Raw genomic sequence first — 23,701 nt, forward strand, 5'->3', positions numbered from 1 at the left:
GCCAAAGAAATACTGACCACACTATTAGAAGAACCAAAGGCACATACACCAAACACCACCAACTTCATCAGCAAGGACGATATCATCAAGCTAGTGGATCTATACCTTACCACCCACTTCACTTTCAATAACAAAACCTACAGACAAACCAACTGAACACCCATGTGATCTCTGATAACAGGGTTTTTGCAGAGACTTGAACAAACAGCTCTGTCATCCATCCAACCCTAACTTTGGGTCCACTACGTGGATGATACCTTTGTTCTCACTAAACAAAATAAATTAGAGGAAGCCTATAACACCATCTATAATGTCCTAGGTAGCAAAAGTTCACAAAAGAGGAGGAAAACAATAACAAACTGCCATTCCTAGATGTCACAGTAGAGCGATCAGCCAATGGGGAACTTCAAACCAGGAAAACAACACATGCGGGCTGTTGTGGGGAAAATCACCAGTCTGAGTTAGAATCTGGATTCAACGACGGAATTTATTGTACAAAGAAACCGGAGCTCCAGAGAGAGAGAGAGAACGAAGTCTGGCAGCACGGCTGTCAGCTGCGAGCCTTCTTTCATGCTCTGAGCACATGTCACAATATTTTATACAGTTCATGGTATAATGGTCCAGATATCAAGTCTTTGTGCAGCATGGTTTATTTACAGAAAACATTACAGAGTCATCGTCAGTTTCAGAGGAATGTTACAGATTCATTGTCAGTTTCAGTAGCTACGTTCGTTGCTGCAGTAATGTGATTGTTCATCCTGAGAAGGAAGATCATTTTCCATTACTGCAAATCTAAGGTATTAACAGTTGTATACAAGCAGTCTCTAGTCGTTAACATTTCTATTGAAGGTGGTGGCTGGACAGTAGATGTTACTGATGTGTATTCTCTTCCCCACCCACCCTAAAGTGATTATGTTTTGTGTCTATTGTGCTGGTATCCTGTTGGCCTCGGGCATAAGTGTACTTTTCCACGTAATGGCTCAGTGGCCATCTTGTGTACTAAGTGACCAACTTATGGCTCAGTGGCCATCTTGGTCTGTGTGCCCCATGTCAGCATGCCCTGTCTCAACTCTCATTTCACTGACCAAATACTGAACTATAGAAGCAATCATCCCAACACCCACAAACAAAGCTACATTCGAACATTATTTCACTGAGCCACCACACACTACAGCACAGAGGAACTACGAATAGCAAAGGTAAATCACCTATACAGCATCTTCAAAAAGAATGGGTATCCAATGAACACAGTCGGCCGATTGCTCAGCAACAAACCCAAACAAGCAGGTAAAACACGTCCAGAAACCCTAGCCACTCTCCCCTACATCAAAGACATCTCAGAAATGATTGCCAGACTACTCAGACCTCTTGGCATCATGGTTGCCCACAAACCCACCAACACACTAAAACAGCAGCTAATGAACTTGAAAGACCCTATACAGACAAAAAGCAAAACAAATGTCATTTACAAAATACCTTGCAAAAACTGTAACAAACACTACATTGGACAGACAGGCAGAAAACTAGCCACCAGGATACGTGAATATCAACTAGCCACAAAAAGATATGACTGACTATCTGTAGTATTCTTAGAGATGAGGAAGGACACCACTTCGACTGGGACAACACATCCATTCTAGGACAAGCCAAACAGAGACATGCACGAGAATTCCTAAAAGTGTGACATTCTAACTGGAACACTATCAGCAAGCACATTGATTTGGACCCCATTTACCATCCTCTGAGGGGAAAAAAAAACAGGAAATGGCATCACCAGCCCAAGGAAACCTAAACACACACATAGAAAGCAGGTCAGAACACTAGTGCTTCACTGATGATGTTATGGTGACGAAACATCTGAAAACGAACCTTCCAGCCTAACGAGCAAACTTACCTCCAAGACCTCAACCTGAGCTGAAAATCTCCAAAGTCGCTAACTGTCTATACTAATACACAAGGTTATTATTATAAGATGGAGGCCAGGAGGTGTAGTTGGGTGATTGGCAGTTTAATGGGAACAGGATTAAGGGAAGTAAGTGTCATGGACAAAATTATCTCAAATAGGGCGTGCAAGATAAAAGAGAAACTAGAAAAAGCTGAAATTTCAGCGCTTGTCCAAGTCTGTGGTGAGGGTGAGCATGAAAACTGGTCTAGCCATTTGGGCCAGTCAAAGGCAAGGAAATGTTGGAGACATCTTTTCAGCTCGCCTTGATTTAAGTGACAAAGAAGAACTGCTTGCACTTTGGAGCTAAGGAAGTAGGGCAGAAGGGTTCAAGAAGATGGCTTTTAGTAGAGAAAAGAATCTGAGGGTTATCTTTGTATTCCAGGATGATCCTGAAGTAGTGAGCAATTTTTGGCGGATCAGCAGCGGATGGAATTAACACTGATAAATGTGAAGTGATGCATTGTGGAAGAAGGAACAAGACAAGGCAGTACTCGATGGGTGGCAAGATACTAGGAAGCTCAGAGAAACAGAGGGATCATTGGGTGTTTGTCCACAGATCCCTGAAGGTGGCAGGGCAGGTTAATGGGCAAGTTAAAGACTGCAATTTTAGAAGGCATACAGGACAATTGCCTCTATCATTTGTGGCATAGATTAAAAGAAAGAGGAGGTCATGTTGGAGCTGCACATAGGCTATGATATTGTCTGGGATGGAGTATTTCAGCTGAGGTTTATAAAATCGTGAATGGCATAGATAGGGTACATATCCTGGGGTGTGGGGGAGGAGTCCAGAACTAAAGGGCATAGGTTTTGGGTGAGAGAGGAAGGATTTAAAAGGGACCTGAGGGATAACATTTCATGCAGTGGTATGTGTGTGGATGAGCTGCCAGAGGAAGTGATGGAGAATTACAAAATTTAAAAAGCATCTGGATGGGTATACGAATAAGAAGGGTTTCGAGGGATATGGGCCAAGTGCTGGCAAATGGGTCTAGATTAATTTAGGATATCAGGTCGGCATGGACGAGTTGAGTCAGTCTGGTTCCATGCTATACATACCTATGACTCTGTGTCTAAATGCTGGGTAAGCTCAAATTGTTTCCTTTGGAGCAGAAAAGTTTGCGAGGGGAACCTGATAGAGGTGTAAAGGATTATGAGGGGCATGGACAGAGTGAGTAGAAAGCAGCTGTTCCCTCAGTCAGAGGTTCGATGACAAGGGGGCATAACTTTAAAGTGAAAGGCTTGGAGGGATTTGAGGAAAACCTTTTTGCATCCAGAGTGATGAGGGTCTGGAATGAACTACCTGGGCAGTTGGTTTTGAGGTGGGAAACCTTACAACCTTTAAAATGTACTTGAATGAGCACTTGAAATGTCATTTATTCAAGGCACAAGTCCCTAGAGTGGAAAATGGGACTAGTGTAGGTAGTAGTATGTTTTTGGTAGTACAGATTTGATGGACCAAAGGGCTTCTTCTGTATTATATGACTCTTTTATTATCTAAGTGGAAGAGCTGATGATGTTTTATGTAGTCCATCCTGATTTGCAGCTGAATACATAAACCAGCTTCACCATAACCGTTCAAGCTTGTGACCCTCAGATTATAGGGAGGGGAGATATTAACATGTAGACTAAAATATAAATGAGGAGCAGAAGTAGGACATTTGGCTATCGAACTTGATCTCCTGTTCGATAAGATTACTCAACATTCCCACCTACCCCTTTTCTATTAAAAATCTGTTCTTCTGCTTGAAAAATATTCAAAGACTCTGTTTTCACTATCTTTTGAGGAAGAGAATTTCAAAGACATTCATCTCTCTGAGAAAATAAATCTCTTCTTCTATGTCTGAGCTACTTTATTGTTACATGTACTCAGATGAGTACAGTGAAAAGTTTACAATTTGCCACTCCACAGTACCCTCTTAGGTTGAAAGTAGAAAAATAAGGAAAATAAACTTAACAAGTTAAATTTGTTAGGGTACATATCCTGGGGTGTGGGGGAGGAGTCCAGAACTAAAGGGCATAGGTTAGTCTTACTAAAATGTCGAAAGACAAAGAAACACAGTTCATAGTTCAACTCCACAGTCCATAAGTAGTCCATAGCTTTGCTGGGTTAGCACTCCTGACAAGGGCTCGACCTCCCCCACTTCAGGCTTGACCTCACTCCCACTGCTGACTCGGGCTGCCTGCTCCCACGCTCGCCTCCCGGCGGCCCCTTAATCTTACACAGTAACTATGTACTTTTAAATTTTCCCCACAAGAGTAAATAAACATCCTTTCTGCATCCAGGCTGTGAAGATCCATTAGGATATTGTGTGTTTCAGTCAAGTTGCTTCTTGCTAATCCCAAATCGATGCCTTGTGATCAGGATTTGTTTGCCACAGTTAGACCCTGCATGCATTTTGCATACGCGATACAATGATTTCAGATGACTTTGTTCTGTCCTGTGAAAGTACCTCACTAATCCAATTGCCCTTGCGTTACTTACAAGAAGAGCCTGCATTCTCAGAGGGAAACAAAACTGAGTCCACCATTATCCATTTCCATTCCGCATTACAAATCATATGAATGCGGAAGGCAATCCAGATCATGCTTGCCACAATACATCACAGGCTCAGCCTGGTAATAAAGTTCCCCTCTTGCACTTCACTAAAACTTCTGGTGTGTTTGTGTGTGTGAGGGAGAGAGTGTGTGTGCCACTATCTGTTGAGCACATTATTACTGAGCTTTCAAACATTTCCACGCATCACTTTGAATTATGATGTCATCTCTCACTGTCTCTGAGAGCAGCTTAGTCATGCTAATCATTGTACCACACTGTACCCTCATTCCCCAAACCCTGGTTAAGGCAGTGTTGGTTGTGATCATGTAATGCAGTGGTGTACAATAAGGTGTCCATTCCCTTAACTAATGACTACTGACAGCCATGACAAGCACCTGGCTTTGTGTTTCTGTGAATATGCAAATCAAAACTGAAGAACTGTAAACCTTTAAGATCTGTCTGAGGGGGCAAAATGCAAAACTGCAAGTCAAGGCAAAGGTGCAGTGAGCATGTAAGTAGGTGCAAAGTGAGTGAACACTGAAAGAGCAAGCTAGGAACCCTGAGATGCACCCTGGTGCAATCCATGAGCTAGATGCCTGGGCCTGCATGCAGTGTCCCAGTAGAATAATTGCAATGATAAGAATCTGCTTTGAAGGGTAGATGCGTATTATAAGTGGATCAGAGATGTGCCATGATGAAGTGAAGCTTGAACATGTCCATTGCCAATACCCATGTGTTGGAGAAATAGCAGTGACTGATGTCCAGGATGAAGAGCTGGAGGCACAGGTGGCAAGCTGAAGTTGCCAGTTAACAGCTCTGACTTAAGTGTCAAAAATTGTCACAACTACTTCCTATCCAAGGGGAGAATGGAAACTGCATGTCAAAGAGACCAGATTAGATAACAATGACGTGCTAACACCATCCACTAGTGAGATTCTCATCACACTGTTCAGCAGCAAGAATCAGACATATTGCTCTTCACATAACAAAGCTCCTTATTGCTAATCTTGCTATATCCCCAAACTTTATCACCAATACCCACCATGTTCGGTGACTGAGAAGATTCCATTCTATATTTCTATGTAATGCTAAATTTTCACTCCTCACTAATCACATTTAAATTTTTTTATAATCTTTTGATCTGCCACGTATCTTTGTGCAATTGTATTATTTTTCTTCAAGTTTAATGCTTTTTTAATCTTTTTGGTTAACCATGGATGTTGGTACTTCTCAATTTTTCTTTGTTATTAGAGTGTATATACAGGTATTTTGTGCATTCTAAATGTCCACATGAATATCTACCTGTGCATCTTTATTGACCGATCTCTTAACCTAACTTGCATGTTTACTTTACCTAGCAATGCTTTTATTATAAAGTCGTGATGGAAAAGGATAGACCAAATCTAAACGTTGAATTTCTAAGTTGGAAAATGGTCAATTTTGATGGTATTAGGCAAGAACTTTCGAAAGGTGATTGGAGGCAGATGTTTGCAGGTAAAGGGATGGCTGGAAAATGAGAAGCCTTCAGAAATGAGATAACAAGAATCCAGGGCAAGTATATTCCTGTCAGGGTGAAAGGAAAGGCTGGTAGGTATCGGGAATGCTCGATGACTAAAGAAATTGAGGGTTTGGTTAAGAAAATGAAGGAAGCATATGGCAGGTATAGACAGGATAGATCGAGTGAATCCTTAGAAGAGTATAAAGGAAGTAGGAGTATACTTAAGAGGGAAATCAGGAGGGCAAAAAGGGGACATGAGATAGCGTTGGCATATAGAATTAAGGAGAATCCAAAGGGTTTTTACAAATATATTAAGGACAGAAGGGTAACTGGGGAGAGAATAGGACCCCTCAAAGATCAGCAAGGCGGCCTTTGTGTGGAGCCACAGAAAATGAGGGAGATACTAAATGAATATTTTACATCAGTATTTACTGTGGAAAAGGATATGGAAGATATAGACTGTAGGAAAATAGATGGTGACATCTTGCAAAATGTCCAGATTACAGAGGAGGAAGTGCTGGATGTCTTGAAACGGGTAAAGGTGGATAAATTCCGGGGACCTGATCAGGTGTACCCGAGAACTCTGTGGGAAGCCAGAAAAGTGATTTCTGGGCCTCTTGCTGAAATATTTGTATCATCGATAGTCACAGGTGAGGTGCTGGGAGACTGGAGGTTGGCAAACGTGGTGCCACTATTTAAGAAGAGCGGTAAAGACAAGCTAGGGAACTATAGACCGGTGAGCCTGACCTCAGTGGTGGGCAAGATGTTGGAGGGAATCCTGAAGGGCAGGATATAGATGTATTTGGAAAGGCAAGGACTGATTTGGGATAGTCAACATGGCTTTGTGCGTGAGAAATCATGTTTCACAAACTTGATTGAGTTTTTTGAAGAGGTAACAAAGAAGATTGATGAGGGCAGAGCAGCAGATGTGATCTATATGGACTTCAGTAAGTCGTTTGACAAGGTTCCCCATGGGAGACTGATTAGCAAGGTTAGATCTCATGGAATACAGGGAGAACTAGCCATTTGGATACAGAACAGGCTCAAAGGTAGAAGAGAGAGGGTGGTGGTGGAGGGTTGTTTTTCAGACTGGAGGCCTGTGACCAGTGGAGTGCCACAAGGATCGGTGCTGGGTCCTCTACTTTTTGTCATTTACATAAATGATTTGGATGCGAGCATAAGAGGTACAGTTAGTAAGTTTGCAGATGAGACCAAAATTGGAGGTGTAGCGGACAGCGAAGGATCTGTATCAGATGGGCCAATGGGCTGAGAAGTGGCAGATGGAGTTTAATTCAGATAAATGCGAGGTGCTGCATTTTGGGAAAGCAAATCTTAGCAAGACCTATACACTCGTGGTCCTAGGGAGTGATGCTGAGCAAAGAGACCTTGGAGTGCAGGTTCATAGCTCCTTGGAAGTGGAGTCGCAGGTAGATAGGATAGTGAAGAAGGCATTTGGTATGCTTTCCTTTATTGGTCAGAGTATGGAGTACAGGAATTGGGAGGTCATGTTGCGGCTGTACAGGACATTGGTTAGGCCACTGTTGGAATATTGCGTGCAATTCTGGTCTCCTTCCTATTGGAAAGATGTTGTGAAACTTGAAAGGGTTCAGAAAAGATTTACAAGGATGTTGCGAGGGTTGGAGGATTGAGCTATAGGGAGAGGCTGAACAGACTGGGGCTGTTTTCCCTGGAGCGTCGGAGGCTGAGGGGTGACCTTATAGAGGTTTACAAAATTATGAGGGGCATGGATAGGGTAAATAGACAAAGTCTTTTCCATGGGATCAGGGAGTCCAGAACTAGAGGGCATAGGTTTAGGGTGAGAGGGGAAAGATATAAAAGAGACCTAAGGGGCAACCTTTTTACGCAGAGGATGGTACGTGTATGGAATGAGCTGCCAGAGGAAGTGGTGGAGGCTGGTACAATTGCAACATTTAAGAGGCATTTGGATGGGTATATGAATAGGAAGGGTTTGGAGAGATATGGGCCGGGTGCTGGCAGGCGGGACTAGATTGTGTTGGGATATCTGGTCGGCGTAGACAGGTTGAACTGAAGGGTCTGTTTCCATGCTGTACATCTCTATGACTCTAATTGCCCCTAGTTACATTTCAAATACTGGTCCTGAATCTATTCTTCTGTCCCTCAAATTAAACGTAAAATTTAATCATATCATGATTACTTCTACCTGCTTTCACTGTGTGTAATTAATTAATCCCATCTCACTATGCAATACAAGATCAAGTATGCTGTTTGGTTGTGGAATGAAGAACATACTATTCTAAGAATCTATCTCAAAAACATTCTTTAAGTTCCCCATCAGGACTACCTTTGATCATCTGATATCTCCAGCCTACCTGTAATTAAAACTCCCCCTGATTAGTGGCATTTCTTTCTGAGCAATTCCCATTATTACTTTCTTGATAGTCCGTCCTACCATGTGGTATTTGGCACTGTCTGTCCTATTGTGATATTTGTTACGGTTCCTATATACCACCTCACCTTGATTTTTTTTCTCTCTTTTTATCCACAACTTCAATATCCTAGTTTCTTAAATTTTGGTTATTTCTCTATCATTCAAATACCATAATTAACTGGCAGAGCTTTGCCTTCACCTTTTCCTAGCTTCCTGCCCTTCCCAAGTGTCCGATACCATTTCAGTATTGAAATCCCAGTCGGTTATCCTGCTGCTGTCTCTGTCACAAATATTACATAATATCTACTTATTTCTATTTCTGCTACTGATTTGATGAAATGTGTAGCAATGCCACTGCAATGGTCTTGAAAGTGCAAGGATTAAAGATGGAGCCGAGAGTCCACGGTTCATTCAGAAAAGGTGCCATAGCCCCAAAACCAGTGCATTTTGTTTATGTTTTTGTACATTCTGATCTCTCTTCCTTAATTGCATCTGTACTCCTCAATTTTTATTTCATTTGCATTGTTAAAATATTATTTTTACTTTCTGTTTTACACATTCTAGTTTTAACTCTGTGATTGATAAAAGATTCCTCAACAGCCTTTCTATTGTGTACTTTGTTTCTTATTGATGGCAAATCCCTTGTAGAACTCGCCTTACATAAGAGATGTTGTAAAACTCACTCCTGACAAGCTTGCAAAACGGAGCAGATGTCATCAAATTTAGCACTCAGTGTTGCCCTTTGGTATTGAGAGCAAAATCACAATCAGCATTACGTTTAAAATTTCTTTTTGGGGGCAGCTTCAATCCAGAACATCCTTAACCAAAACCAACACTAAGACACAGTAATCTCCATGAACAAGTAATGTGTACATTTATTTTGCAATCAGATATGGAGAATTTAAATTATTAGCCTGAATGGAGACAGCACAGTTCCAGACAGAGCTGAAATTATCAGATGAGTAGCTCACTTCATTTTCAGTAATTGGCTTCAGGGGAGATGGTTAGTGAGTCGGGCCCATGATTGTTTCCAATCCTGCTTTAAAGAAAGTGCATCTCTGTTTTTTTGGATAGAGATTAAGGCAAGCTTGGTTTTTATACCTATCACATCTGATGCAATGCTGGAATAACCACCCGAGTGTAGCATGAGGAGACTGCTGGTACCCTTGAATATTTTGGAAAGGGGGGCGAAAGTTACAATCAGAATTTAGACCCTTTATTAATGATTTTGATGTTGTAGTGTCAGCCTTGATCATGCTTGTTTCCTTGTAGGCACGTACTGTCAACAGCGTGAGGTGGAAGCTATCACAGAAGGGGTTGAGGAAGATGAAGGATTCTGCTGTTGTGAGCCAGGCCACATCCCTCACATATTGTCGTTTAATGCTGCTTTTGGTCAGCGCTGGCTTGCTTGGGAAGTTCTAGTCACCAAGTATGTGCTGGAGGGCTACAGCATCACTGACAACAGTGCTGCATCCATGCTGCAGGTGTTCGATCTAAGAAAGATTCTCACAACTTACTATGTAAAGGTATGCATTTTGCACGTTGTCACCTCAACCACATTAACATTTTAACGTATAATAGCATTATCTCTGAACAATAATCCAGTGCTATTTAACAGTATATAGTTATTATGAAAAAGTAAGTGCTTCCATTTTTCATGGTTCTTGTACTTTATGGGATTTTCTGGTGGAATATATGGCAAGAGAACTAAAATTCCTGATCAGTCGAATTTCACTGTCCAAAAAGCTAACTAACTGTAGACCTTATCTTTCATGTTTTGTCATCTGTATCTTGGTTCACAAACCCATAGCTCTTGAGCAACTTGAGCAATTCTATATTGTTGTAATGTTATTGGACCTTGGTTTTATTCTGCATTCAGTCAAGCTGTATAAACCTGGATGTTCTTGATTGTGATGCTGGGTGACACTGAAACAGTGTTGAACTTTCTTTCCTGTTGATCACTAAAACAGTTTGCTAACAAAAATGATAAAAATATAATGGAAGAACAAAGTGGAAAAATGATAAAAGTAAATAATGAATTCATACTTATTTTCTTAAGTAACCTTGCTTTGAAGAATTCCTGTCTGTACTCAAATTAAGGTTCAAGCTATCATTGGTGCTTTTCTTATGCACTGACTTTCTTGGTTTGGTTCCCATTTGTTTTTGCAAGAAAATATACAGCAAAGTAGAAAATAAACTATTTGAATATACAGAACTACAAAGAAATTGAGTCAGGAGATGGAAACATTGTCACCTCTATTTTGTTTTAACCATTGCTTTCTCATTTTTAGAGTTCTGATATCTGGCCAATACAGTTATTATGACTCTGCTAAGCAGCAGGGTCTGTCTCGTCACCAGGGACACCACTTGCTGAGTTCATAGCTTCAGCTGTGCTGCTGTGAGGGCGCACCAAGAAGAGACCAAGCACTTGCCAGTCAGGCTAGATTAACAATGTTTGAGCTGCCAACAAGTTACAACGCATCCTTGGCAGAGATTTGAGTGCAAATTAAACCAGGTTGGTGCATTGGTAAATAAGAACCATGCAAGAGACAGGGAGAGAAAATAATGTCAAAGCTGGCCTCAACCAGTAAAAAGATATTGCTCAAGCTGTGCACAGTGATAGTGAGCTTATGTTTAGTTTGATACTGATTTTGAAGATGTTAGGAATGACCAATGTTAATGAAATTTTATTCATGTGCTTGCTATTTTGTGGGAAAAGTTACCCATGACTAATTTTAATGTCTTCATCCTCTGTCTTCATGTTTGCAACTAGAGTATTTTATTCTATGTAACGAGCTCTCCAAAGCTAGAGGATTGGCTTGCAAATGAAACCATGCAGGATGGACTTCGAGCATGTACTAGCCATAATTATGTCGATGTCGATCCCACCTTTAACCCGAACATTGATGAGGACTACGATCATAGATTGGCTGGAGTATCCAGGGAAAGTTTTTGTGGGGTTTATCTCAACTGGATCCAATATTGTGCTTCTCGAAGAGAAAAGGTATTAAAAGCAACACAAAACCTGGGTCGGGTAGTGAAAAGAGTTCCAAGAGTGTCTTTCAAAAAGAAAATTGATCAAGATGAAAGAGAATACGGATATATAGGGACAAAACAGGGGTTTGTAGCGAATAAGTTGCTTTTCAAAGGAGCATTGCAGGCTCAATGAGCTGAAAAGCCTCCTTTTAGCTGTGTACAGGTCTGTGGTTGTATTTCATTAAGTAAAAGGTCAGATTCTCTTGCATGATTCTTTTGCTTCTATTACCTAGTCAATTTCTGCAACTGTATAATGCTGTGGGTAAGTCGCTACATATACTAAATTTAGCTGAGTCTACTACGAAGTGAGGTGATTTTTGGAATAAAACAAAGAACTGTGGATGCTAGAAATCTAAAACAAAAAAGAGTAATTGTGGATCATAGAGATGTACAGCATGAAAACAGACGCTTTAAAGTCTTGTCCATGCCAACCAGACATCCTAAATTAGTCTCGTCCCATTTGCCAACACTTAGCCCATATCCCTCTAACAAGGGAAGTAAAGAAACATATAAAGTTAAAAGAGAAAAAGTATAACATAGCTAAAATAAGTGGGAAAACTGAGGACTGGGAAGCTTTTAAAGAGCAACAGAGGATTACTAAGAAGGAAATACGCAGAGGAAAAATGAGATACTAAGGTAAACTGGCCAAGAATATTAAGGAGGATAGTAAAAGCTTTTTTAGGTATGTGCAAGGCAAAAAAATGGTTAGGACAAAAATTGGGCCCTTGAAGACAGAAACGGGGGAATATATTACTAGGAACAAAGAAATGGCAGAGGAATTAAATGGGTACTTCAGATCTGTGTTCACTGGGGAAGACACAAGCAATCTCCCTGAGGTAACAGTGGCTGAAGGACCTGAACTTAAGGGAATTTATATTTGCCAGGATTTGGTGTTGGAGAGACTGTTAGGTCTGAAGGTTGATAAGTCTCCGGGGCCTGATGGTCTGCATCCCAGGGTACTGAAATCGTGGATGCGTTGGTGATTATTTTCCAGAGTTCAATAGATTCGGGGTCGGTTCCTGAGGATTGGAGGGTGGCTAATGTTATACCACTTTTTAAGAAAGGTGGGCGAGAGAAAGCAGGAAATTATAGACCAGTTAGTCTGACCTCAGTGGTGGGAAAGATGCTGGAGTCTATTATAAAGGATGAAATTACTGCACATCTAGAATGTAGTAACAGGATAGGACAGAGTCAGCATGGATTTATGAAGGGGAAATCGTGCTTGACTAATCTTCTTGAATTTTTTGAGGATGTAACTCTGAAGTTGGACGAGGGAGATCCAGCAGATGTAGTGTACCTGGACTTTCAGAAAGCTTTTGATAAAGTCCCACTCAGGAGGTTAGTGAGTAAAATTAGGGCGCATGGTATTGGGGGCAAAATACTAGATTGGATTGAAAATTGGTTGGATAATAGGAAACAAAGGGTAGTGATAAACGGCTCCATTTCGGAATGGCAGGCAGTGACCAGTGGGGTACCGCAGGGATCCGTGCTGGGACCGCAGCTTTTTACAATATATGTTAATGATATAGAAGATGGTATCAGCAATAACATTAGCAAATTTGCTGATGATACAAAGCTGGGTGGCAGGGTGAAATGTGATGAGGATGTTAGGAGATTACAGGGTGACCTGGACAAGTTAAGTGAGTGGGCAGATGCATGGCAGATGCAGTTTAATGTGGATAAATGTATGGTTATCCACTTTGGTGGCAAGAACAGGAAGGCAGACTACTACCTCAATGGAATCAATTTATGTAAAGGGGCAGTACAGAGAGATCTGGTGTTCTTGTACACCAGTCAATGAAGGCAAGCATGCAGGTACAGCAGGTAGTGAAGAAGGCTAATAGCATGCTGGCCTTCATAACAAGAGGAATTGAGTATAGAAGCAAAGAGGTGCTTCTGCAGCTGTACAGGGCCCGGGTGAGACCACACCTGGAGTACTGTGTGCAGTTCTGGTCTCCAAACTTGAGAAAAGACATTCTGGCTATTGAGGGAGTGCAGCGTAGATTCACGAGGTCAATTCCTGGAATGGCAGGATTACCTTACACTGAAAGACTGAAGCGACTGGGCTTGTATACCCTTTGAGTTTTGAAGACTGAGAGGGGATCTGATTGAGACGTATAAGATTATGAAAGGATTGGACACTCTGGCAGTAGGAAACATATTTCCATTGATGGGTGAGTGCCGAACCAGAGGACACAGCTTAAAAATACGGGGTAGACCATTTAGGACAGAGCTCAGGAGAAACTTCTTCACCCAGAGAGTAGTGGCTGTGTGGAATGCTCTGCCCCACAGAGGGCAGTGGAGGCCCACTCTCTGGATTCATTTAAGAAAGAGTTGGATAGAGCTCTCAAAAATAATGGAATCAAGGGTTATGGAGATAAGGCAGGAACAGGATACTGATTAGGAATGATCAGCCATGATTCTATTGAATGGCGGTGCAGGCTCGAAGGGCTGAATGGCCTCCTCCTGCACCTATTGTCTATTGTCTATTGTCAGTTCTGTTCTCTCCCAACCCAGGAAAAGATCTTGACTATATACCCAGAAGAACTCAGCACTTCTAAGTTTCTCCAGCAGTTTCTGTTTTTGCTTGAGGTGATTATTGGTCCCCAGTTGTAGTTTGGGGGCCACTGAAGGGGAAGTAACTGTAATTTAATTATTCTTTCTATATTGCAATTTGTAATTAATTTCAAAACTGTTTTCAGACAGCCAAAGTATGTGATAGTGTGATCACGAATGATTAGTGATTAATTGACTCACTTTCTGAAGAATGAGTTGTAAACCTGTTAGCTGTTTTAACTTAGCTGCATTCATTAGATGCATTTCTGCATCTTAAAACAAATTTCTGAATTGAAAGGTTTGTGGGGATCCTTGGTTGCAGCTACAAGCCTTGCCTGTACCATTGTGTTACATGAACCCCACTGGTCCTCACCTACCACCCCACCAATCTCCATGTACAGCGCATCATCCACCGTCATTTCCGCTACCTCCAAACGGACCCCACCACTAAGGATATATTTCCCTCCCCTCCCCTATCAGCATTCCGTAAAGATCACTCCCTCCGTGACTCCCTCGTCAGATCCACAACCTCCACTCCCGGCACCTTCCCCTGCAACCGCAGGAGGTGCAAGACTTGCGCCCACACCTCCCCCCTCACCTCCCTCCAAGGCCCCAAAGGAAACTTCCATATCAGCCACAGATTCACCTGCACCTCCACACATATCATCTATTGCATCCTCTGCACCCGATGTGGCCTCCTCTATATTGGGGAGACAGGCCGCCTACTTGCGGAGCGTTTCAGAGAACACCTCTGGAACACCCGGACCAACCAACCCAACCACCCTGTAGCTCAACATTTCAATTCCCCCTCCCACTCCACCAAGGATATGCAGGTCTTTGGACTCCTCCATTGTCAGACCACAACAAAACGACGGTTGGAGGAAGAATGCCTCATCTTCCGGCTAGGAACCCTCCAACCACAAGGGATGAACTCGGATTTCACCAGTTTCCTCATTTCCCCTCCCCCCACCCTGTCTCAGTCAAATCCATCAAATTCAGCACCGCCTTCCTAACCTGAGATCCTCTTCCCGACCTCTCCGCCCCCACCCCAGTCTGACCTATCACCCTCAACTTGACCTCTTTCCACCTATCACACGTCCGACGCCCCTCCCCCAAGTCCCTCCTCCCTACCTTTTATCTTAGCCTGCTGGACAAACTTTCCTCATTCCTGAAGAAGGGCTTATGCCCGAAACGTCGATTCTCCTGTTCCCTGGATGCTGCCTGACCTGCTGCGCTTTTCCAGCAACACATTTCCAGCTCTGATCTCCAGCATCTGCAGACCTCACTTTCTCCCCATTGTGTTACATATTGAATTGGTTGATCCGAATACTAATTACACCATTCTGTTAGCCGGATTACGTGACAAATAGAGAAATTAGAAAGCCAGTTTATTTTCTTGATGTTCTTACCACGGATATTCATGTCATTCTGCATGGTAAGATAAGGGATGCTTCCATGGAATTTGCAAAAGACGGGTGACAGGTCTTTATAGTCACAAGTCCAAATGTTAACTGGGAGGAGCAGGTTCAAAGCTTTCTTTTTATATAGAACATATGTGAGTCGGTAAATGAACAGTGTGTGAATAAACAATATATGAACCCTGCAAATGGTATTCATGTCCGCATCTGCTTTTTTCAAAACAAAGCCTTTTAGTAATTTTGTGAGGGAGTCTGCATGTTCCAGGAGGACGTGGGTTAATAGTAATAGGACTTCCTGTTGTGAGACTGAAGGGTAAATCTTATTTTAGTTTTGTCTGATTTTAATGATTCATGATGGTTAAAAAGCTGCATGCTATTGAGGCTCTTGTGGTGCAGTGGTACTACCCCTATCTCTGAGCCTGGAGGCCCTGGGCGCAAGGCCCACCTACTCGAGAAATGTGTCATAACACCTCTGAACAGGTAGGTTAGAAAATAGCTTAATTTTTAAAAAACCTGCATACAAGGGTTCTTGTGGTGCAGTGGTAATGTCCTAACTCTGAGCCAGGAGACCCAGATTCACATCACAGCTGCTCCAAAGATGTGTCAAAGTATCTCTGAAAAAGTTGGTTAGAAAATAGATATGTCAAAAAAAAATCAAAAAAGCTGCATGCTGAGTGAAACAATCATGAACTGTGCATCTATACAATACCTATTCTGATGGCTTGATTTTTGTTTTAAAAATATGTCAGCCTCTATCTTCAGACAGAGACTCCACATTGGTGACACTGTGCTATGGGCTCAGTGTGCTTGGCAGAAGAGCTCTTGGAACAGCTTCCCATCACATGTCCAGGTATGCATTCACTGACAAATTGAAGATTAATAAATTGCGCATCAATGCTGAAAGAATGCCAATGAAATGCATTGTTCTGTATTCAGGATTTTAAGACTCCATCTGAATGCAATTGATTAATATTTTAACTACTGTAGTTTTAAAGCACAGGCATCAGACCGTAGCTGTTCTGTTCAATATTTGATAAGCTTTATCAGCCAGCAAGGTTATATCATTTATTAACTATTCCTTAGCTAGGTTACATATTTTGAAATTGGGAGTCAAAGACACTAATGTGAACAACTAAATGGATTTCAAGTACTAAAAAAGCTTAGAAAGAGGTGGCAGAGACACAGTTACAATATGGCAATTCATTACAAGAGAATATAGAGCCAAAGGACTGGCTGACTGCTGACGTTATTCTTATATTTAAAACCGGAGATAGAAAAAATGCAAGAAACTGCAAAAGAGTTAGCTTAAAGTTAATGGTAGGAAAGAAAATGGAATATTTAATCAAAGCTATAATCGAAAAACATTTAGAAAATGAAACTGTAATTCTGAGTAGTCAGCACATATTTTTAAGATATGGCCACGCTTGATTAAACTTAATGAATTCTTTAAAGAGGTAACAGAACACATTGACAGGATAATGTAGTAATCAAATATTGAAGAATTTTTGAAAATAGAAATAAGATAATGCATGTTTGAATTAGAATTGAGTTTAAATGATGTAACAGGAGACAAATAAAACCAAACTGAGTCAAAGCCATGAGTAGAAACCCAGATATGAAAATTATGGGCAGAATTTCTCTACATGGATTGGCACTGAAACCACTGTTCTTGGTAATTTATATTAATGATTTAGCTTCTTGAATAAGAAATGCAATTTCAAAATCAGTGGATAAGGAATAGAAGTAGACCATTTGACCTTCCAACACTATTTGACAACTCATTAAGATCTCGGTTGATCTGATAGAGGCCTTAATTCATATTTCTGACTCCCTTGGAAATCAGAAATCTATCTCTTTCAGCATTGAATATAATCGATAGTCGAGTCTTCACTGTTCTTAGCAGAAGATTCCAAAGATTCAAGGCTGTGTGTGAAAAGAAATACCATCACGTCTCTCTTGAGAAAAAAACATTATTTTGACCCTAAGTCCCCCTAATTCTAGATACCCAGTACTGTAAAAGGAAACATTGCTTCATCATCTTCCCTGTCAGGTTCCCTTAGAATTTTATATGCTTCAGTAAGATCACTTCTCATTCGTGTAAACTCCAGTGTGTACAGGTCCAACTTGTTCAGACTTTCCTAATAAGATAACACCTTCATCCCATGAGATAATTTAGTGAACCTTCTTAGAAATTCTTCCTATTTGAAAATATCCCTCCTTCCATGAGGGGATCAAAACTGTACATGGTACTCTGAATGTGATCTCACCAATGTCTTGTACAGAAGACACAAAGAAGATTATTTTTTAGGGGAGCTAAATTTTAAGTAGTCTAATCAATATAGTAACAATGGCGGTCAATTTGATGTCACACACTCTGCTTTGGAAAACCCTGTAGCTTTGTACCAAAATAGTTTTTGCTGTCCCTTTATTCAGAGGATTGTGGTAGCTGGATTTTACTTAGCCTAATCAATTCAGAAGGTCATTGTGAATCACATTCCACATCAGAAAGTTCCACTAGGGCTCCACAAAAAAAAATCTCTCTCACTCCCACATGCTGCACTTGACCCATTGCACTTACACACCCTGCACATACATGCATGCGCACTATAGCACAAATCCTTCGGAAACTCTACTGCTTATAGTTTGTCAATTTTAAAAGTACCAATTTATCTCAACTTTGGTTGTTGGCCAATCTTATATCCATGCTAATATGTTACACCCAGAACCATGAATTCTTACCTTGTGTAGGACCCTTTTATATTGGAATAAAAGTACACTAGTTCACCCATTTTGTTGTAACCTCAACTCCTAATATATTGTTCAAACTCAATTTCCCCTTTATAAAACAAAATGACATTAAGTGTTGCCATTAGAACAGAATAACACAAAAAAGACAAGGGATTATTGATAAATTTGCAGAATAGGCTTGGAATTGGTAAATGAGTTGTTACTAGTTTATTTTGGTAGGAATACTGAGGACTCTGCTTGGATAATGCGAATGTGAATGGGATAGGTACACAAATTCCCAACAATAGAAATAGATTAATAAGGCCATAATAAAATTGAGAAAGGCAGTGTAAGGTTAAACTTAAACAGAAAGAAAATTAGGAAATTATGCCCCCTTGAATATGTGTACAATTAGTTCCTTCCTATCATAGGTTCATCTTGGACAGAGGGACTTTGCTCTAAAGGAAGGCTCAGTTTCTCAGCAATGCTGTTGTCAGCTGGTGCAGTGCTTGCGCATGCAAAGAGGTGCAGGTTTGCAATGCCGTGTTACTGCAAAGAGATGGAACAAGAGGTGCCAGAAAAAAAGGCAGCTCCGCCTGTATAATCATAGTGTAGGTTGGTTCTATTTGGACTAATACTGGAGTTGTGATTCAGGGTAGAGTTATTTAGCCTGCAGAAAGTAAGGAGGACAGAAACAACAATGACTTCAATTCAACTACAATTCTCTGAGCAAAACTAGCTGTAGCTGCGTTTTAGGGAAATTTTGATTTTTTTCAAAGCTACCTCAGTCTCTTCCTATTACTGGGTCAACAGTGCTTTGTTGCTAAGTGAATGTATTTCATTGACCATCTTCCCCAAGAAAACGCTGTTTACCTTTAGAGCTGAGACAAATAATTTAACATGAGGAAGAATTGAGACCATGTTATGTTGAATGTAATAATGTGGAGGTGCCCATGTTGGGCTGTGGTGGACAAAGTTAAATATCTCAACACCAGGTTATGATCCAACAGGTTTATTTGGAAATACAAACCTGATTTATGTGGTTTTTAACTGTATTGAATGTTTATATTTTAGTGCATTGCAATTGCAATCTTAAAATTGTGGATTTATTGATGCTGAACCATTTTGTAGTTTAATTTGAATATGATTATTATATAACATATTTCCTTTTAGTAATCTAGAGTCCTTTCTATATGGCCTTCATGCACTATTCAAGGGAGATTTTCGAATTTCCTCAGTACGAGATGAGTGGATATTTGCTGATATGGAGTTGCTGCGGAAAGTAGTAGTTCCTGGAATACGGATGTCCCTTAAACTTCATCAGGTAAAGCAACCTATTTTGAACTGTACAAGAGTTTTCATCTGTTATCTATGGAGTTTAACTGCCCGACACACACTTCCAAGGAAACAGATAATTTCTTGATTGCATCCTTTAACTATTTATTTGGAACGGTTTCTGATTTTGCCTCCTTGTGCAAGTCTAGGGATGAATGATGCCTATCTTGATTTGCTGAGCCACCTTACACTGGCCCGTTCAGTTTGGGATGAATTTAACTTATTAAACCTTGTTTTGTCTACTTTCAAGCTGTTGGTGAATGAAAATATTTCTTATAGAATCAATAGGAAAGAAGCAAAAAAATTAGCCTGACTTAGTTTGTTAATCTATTTTAAACTGACACATTCTGATTGGGATGAATTTAATCCAGGAGAAAGTGAGGACTGCAGATGCTGGAGATCAGAGCTGAAAATGTGTTGCTGGAAAAGCGCAGCAGGTCAGGCAGCATTCAAGGAGCAGGAGAATCGAAGTTTCGGGCATGAGCCCTTCTTCAGGCTCATGCCCGAAACGTCGATTCTCCTGCTCCTTGGATGCTGCCTCACCTGCTGCGCTTTTCCAGCAACACATTTTCAGCTGTGAATTTAATCCAATAAATCTTGATTTACCTAGATTCGAGCTGTCGATTGAATGAAGAAAATATTTCTCACTGAATCAACAGGAAAGCAGCCAGACAATGAGTCAGGCAGTAAGCACTATCTATTGGTTGCAAATCACAGAGGGTGCTGTGTATTGAGCATCCCAGTGACATGACTCTGAGGTCATAAATTGATGAGATTATTCGGAATGTAAAGCACACAAACAGTCCATTTGGCTGAGCTAGTCTACACTGGTGTTATACTCCATACAAATCTCCTCCCTTTCCATGTGCCTCACCTCAATCTCTCAAATCCTTCTATACTTTTTTCTCCTATCTATTCTCATGATTTTCCTTTTATGAAAATATTCATGCTGTTGCTAAGACCTGAGCAAATTAATTCCTGTGGATTTTGATTATCCCACAATGTGGAAATATCCTTCCACATCTCTCATAACTTTAACGATCTCTATCAGGAGATAATTTATAAGATATCTAAAATGATGTTCTTAAAGTTAACAGCTTTGAACAGCCACTTAGTCAAATAACTAAAGTCTAACTAAAGTCTATTTGAGTGACAGGCTTTTAACATAGGAACATAGAAAATAGGAGCAGGTAAAGGCCATTTGGTCACTCCTTGCTGATCATTCAATTAAGTATCCTGTTTCAGTTTTCTTTCCATACTCTTTGATCCCTTCAGCCCTAAAAACTATATCTAACTCCTTGAAAACATTCAATGTTTTGGTCCTAACTGCTTTCTGTAACAGGGAATTCTGCAGGCTCATCTCCATATCTCACTCCTAAATGTCTTATCCTGTATCCTTAAACTGGACCCCTGGTTCTGGACTCACTGGTAATCGAGAACATCATCCTTCCTGTGTTTACCTTGCCTAGTGCTGACAGTATTTCAAATGCTTATGTGAGATCTCCCACATTCTTCTAAACTCCAATGAATATGTTCCCAACCATTCCAGTCTCCCTTCATATGTCATATGCCATGCAGTTTGGTAAAACTTTGTTGCAATCCCTCCATAACCAGAACATCCTTCTTCACACAAGTCGTCCAAACTGCACACAGTATTCAAATCTCATCAAGACCCTGTACTATGTGCCTATTCTCAAATTTCTGCTATGAAGGCCAAAGCATCAATTGCCTTCTTCACTACCTGCTGCATCTGCATGCTTACTTTCAGCACTCAGATCTCATTGCACCTCCCCACTTCCCAATCTAATGATAATCTGCCTTCCTGCTCTTGCAACTAAGTGGATAACCTCATATTTATCCACATTATACTGCACTTGCCATGCATTTGCTCAATCACTCTTATTGTTCAAATCACACTACAGCATCTCTGTATCCTCCTCACAGTCCCTACCCAGCTTTGTCATCTGCACATCTGCAGACATTACATTTAATTCCCTTATTTAAATCATGACTATATACATTGCGAAAAGCTGGGGTGCTAGCACTGATCCCATATTACTCCACGAGTTACTGCCTGCCATTCTGAAAACGACCCGTTTATTTCTACTCTTGTTTGCCAACTAGTTTTCTATCCATCTCCATATACTACCCTTAATCCCATGCACTATAAGTTTACATGCAAATCTCCTCAACAGGATTTTGTTGAAAGTCTTTGGAAAGTCCAAATAAACCACATTCACTGGCTGCCTCACATCAACTACTTACTTCCTCAAAGAATTTCAGTAGATTTGTCAATCATGATTTCGCTTTCATAAATCCATGCTGACTGTCTGACCCTATCACAGTTTTCCACGTGCTCTACTGTTAATTCTTTTATAATCGACTCCAGCAATTTACCCACCACTGATGTCAGGTCAACCAACCTAAAGTTCCTGAAACACTTTTTTTTCCCTAAGTCGTGGATTTATACATTAGCTCCCTTTCATCTTTGGAACAGTTCCTATAGATTGAGAGATGACCACCAATGCATCCACTATTTCTGGGCCCACTTCCTTAATTACTCCGGGATGTAAATTATTGGGCCCTGGAGATTTATTAGCCTTTAATCCCACAAATGTCCTCAGCACCATTTCCCAATTAATACTGATTTCTTTCAGTTCTCCCCCTCACTAGATCCTGCATTTCCTAACATTTTGCAATGTTATTTGCATCCTGCTTTATGAAGACAGAAATAAAATATTTATTTAAGGTAGTCTGCCATTTGTAGTTCTCCTTTATAACTTGCCTTGTTTCTCACTGTAAGGGACCTACGTCTTTCTTGAGTAATTGTTTTTCACTTTACATATCTATAGAAGATTTTACAATCTAATGTCCTTCAGGGAAGCAAATCTGCCATTCTTAATGTGATTCCAGACCCACAGCAATATGGTTGACTCTCAGTTGCCCTCAGAAATGGCCTAGCAAGCCAGAGTTCAAGAAGAATGAGAAACTGCAATAAATCCTGGCCCAGCTAGTGATCCCCTTGTCCCACGAGCGAATGAAGAAAATCGGTTTGTACATTCTCAGTGAGTTGACTTGCATACTCCTTTCCCTTCCTGGTCTTGATCAATCCCTTTGTCCTCTTTTATTGAAATTTAAACTACTCCCAATCCTCGGGTCTCCTGCTTTTTTCGGAAAATTTCTATGTCCCTTGGATGTAATACTGTCCCGAATTTCCATTGTTAGCAGACTATTTAGTTGTTGACAGCCTCAAACAACAAGTGTTATTGCAGTTTTACCCATTCAGTTAGGTATCTTCCACCAGTCCTGACTTGTGCCTTGTGGATAGTGGACAGTCTTCACATGACTCTCTTTTATCCTTTAGATGCCCTACTATTTATGTGGCTCGACCCCAAGTTTCTGATTAATGATGATTTTAAAATCTTGATATCAGCAGATTTGGCAATAGCAATATTGTTAGTAGATGCCTGGGTTCTCCAATTAGCAATAGTCATTATTTGACACTTCCATGGCTCAGATGATACAGCATTCATTATCTGAGGAATTACATAATCTGACATACTTCATCAGCAGGCAGCCCACCCCTGTCTCCTACCTCTTAATCAGTTGCCTATTTGTATATATCCTTGATGTGGAGGTGTCAGTGTTGGATTGGGGTAGACAAAGTTTAAAAATCTCACAACACCAAGTTATAGTCCAATAGGTTTATTTGAAAGTACAAGCTTTCTAGCTGCTCCTTCGACAGGTAGCTAGAGGGGCAGGATCATAGGATGAAGAATTTATAGTAAAAGATAAAAGCATCATACAACTAATGCAATGTATTGAATAAACCTTAAGTTATCTCTGGACTGTGACTTGAAAGAAGTTCTGTGATTTACATATTAATCAATTGAAACCTGCATCCCCATGCTGAGTGATTAAAGACTTAACAGCAATCTAGGTTTGTCCAATACATCGCATCAGTTGTATGACATTTTGATCTTTTGAGAATACTTGTAGCTCCGGTTGAGGTTCTGGATGTAGGTTTGCTTGCAGTGCTGGGAGGTTCATTTTCAGGCTTCGTCTGGATGCTCACTGAAGACGTTGCCTAGTATGGTGACAAAACATCTAAAAATGAACCTTCTAGCTCAGCGAGCAAACCTACATCCACATTTTGATCTTTTATTATAAATTCTGTGTCCTATGATGCTGCCCCACTTGACGAAGGTGCAGCACTCCGAAAGCTTGTTGTTGGACTATAGCC

General features: G+C 40.7%; 1 protein-coding gene across 4 annotated transcripts in view; it reads left to right on the forward strand.

Annotated features, from left to right (window-relative positions):
- The window catches only part of pcnx1 (pecanex 1), a 281,427-nt gene that overhangs the window by 230,670 nt on the left and 27,056 nt on the right, over window positions 1–23,701 (forward strand). For all 4 annotated transcript variants that reach the window (XM_043698139.2, XM_043698140.2, XM_043698143.2 and 1 more), the window contains 4 exons: window positions 9,659–9,912; window positions 11,160–11,390; window positions 16,146–16,246; window positions 19,297–19,447. In XM_043698139.2, coding sequence (XP_043554074.2) covers window positions 9,659–9,912; window positions 11,160–11,390; window positions 16,146–16,246; window positions 19,297–19,447 — 737 coding nt within the window. The remainder of the gene's footprint in view (window positions 1–9,658; window positions 9,913–11,159; window positions 11,391–16,145; window positions 16,247–19,296; window positions 19,448–23,701) is intronic.

The sequence above is a fragment of the Chiloscyllium plagiosum genome, unplaced genomic scaffold (genome assembly GCF_037043375.1).
Source record: "Chiloscyllium plagiosum isolate Xiang-an unplaced genomic scaffold, Cpla_swu_hap1 HiC_scaffold_8, whole genome shotgun sequence".
NCBI classification, from domain to species: Eukaryota; Metazoa; Chordata; class Chondrichthyes; order Orectolobiformes; family Hemiscylliidae; genus Chiloscyllium; species Chiloscyllium plagiosum.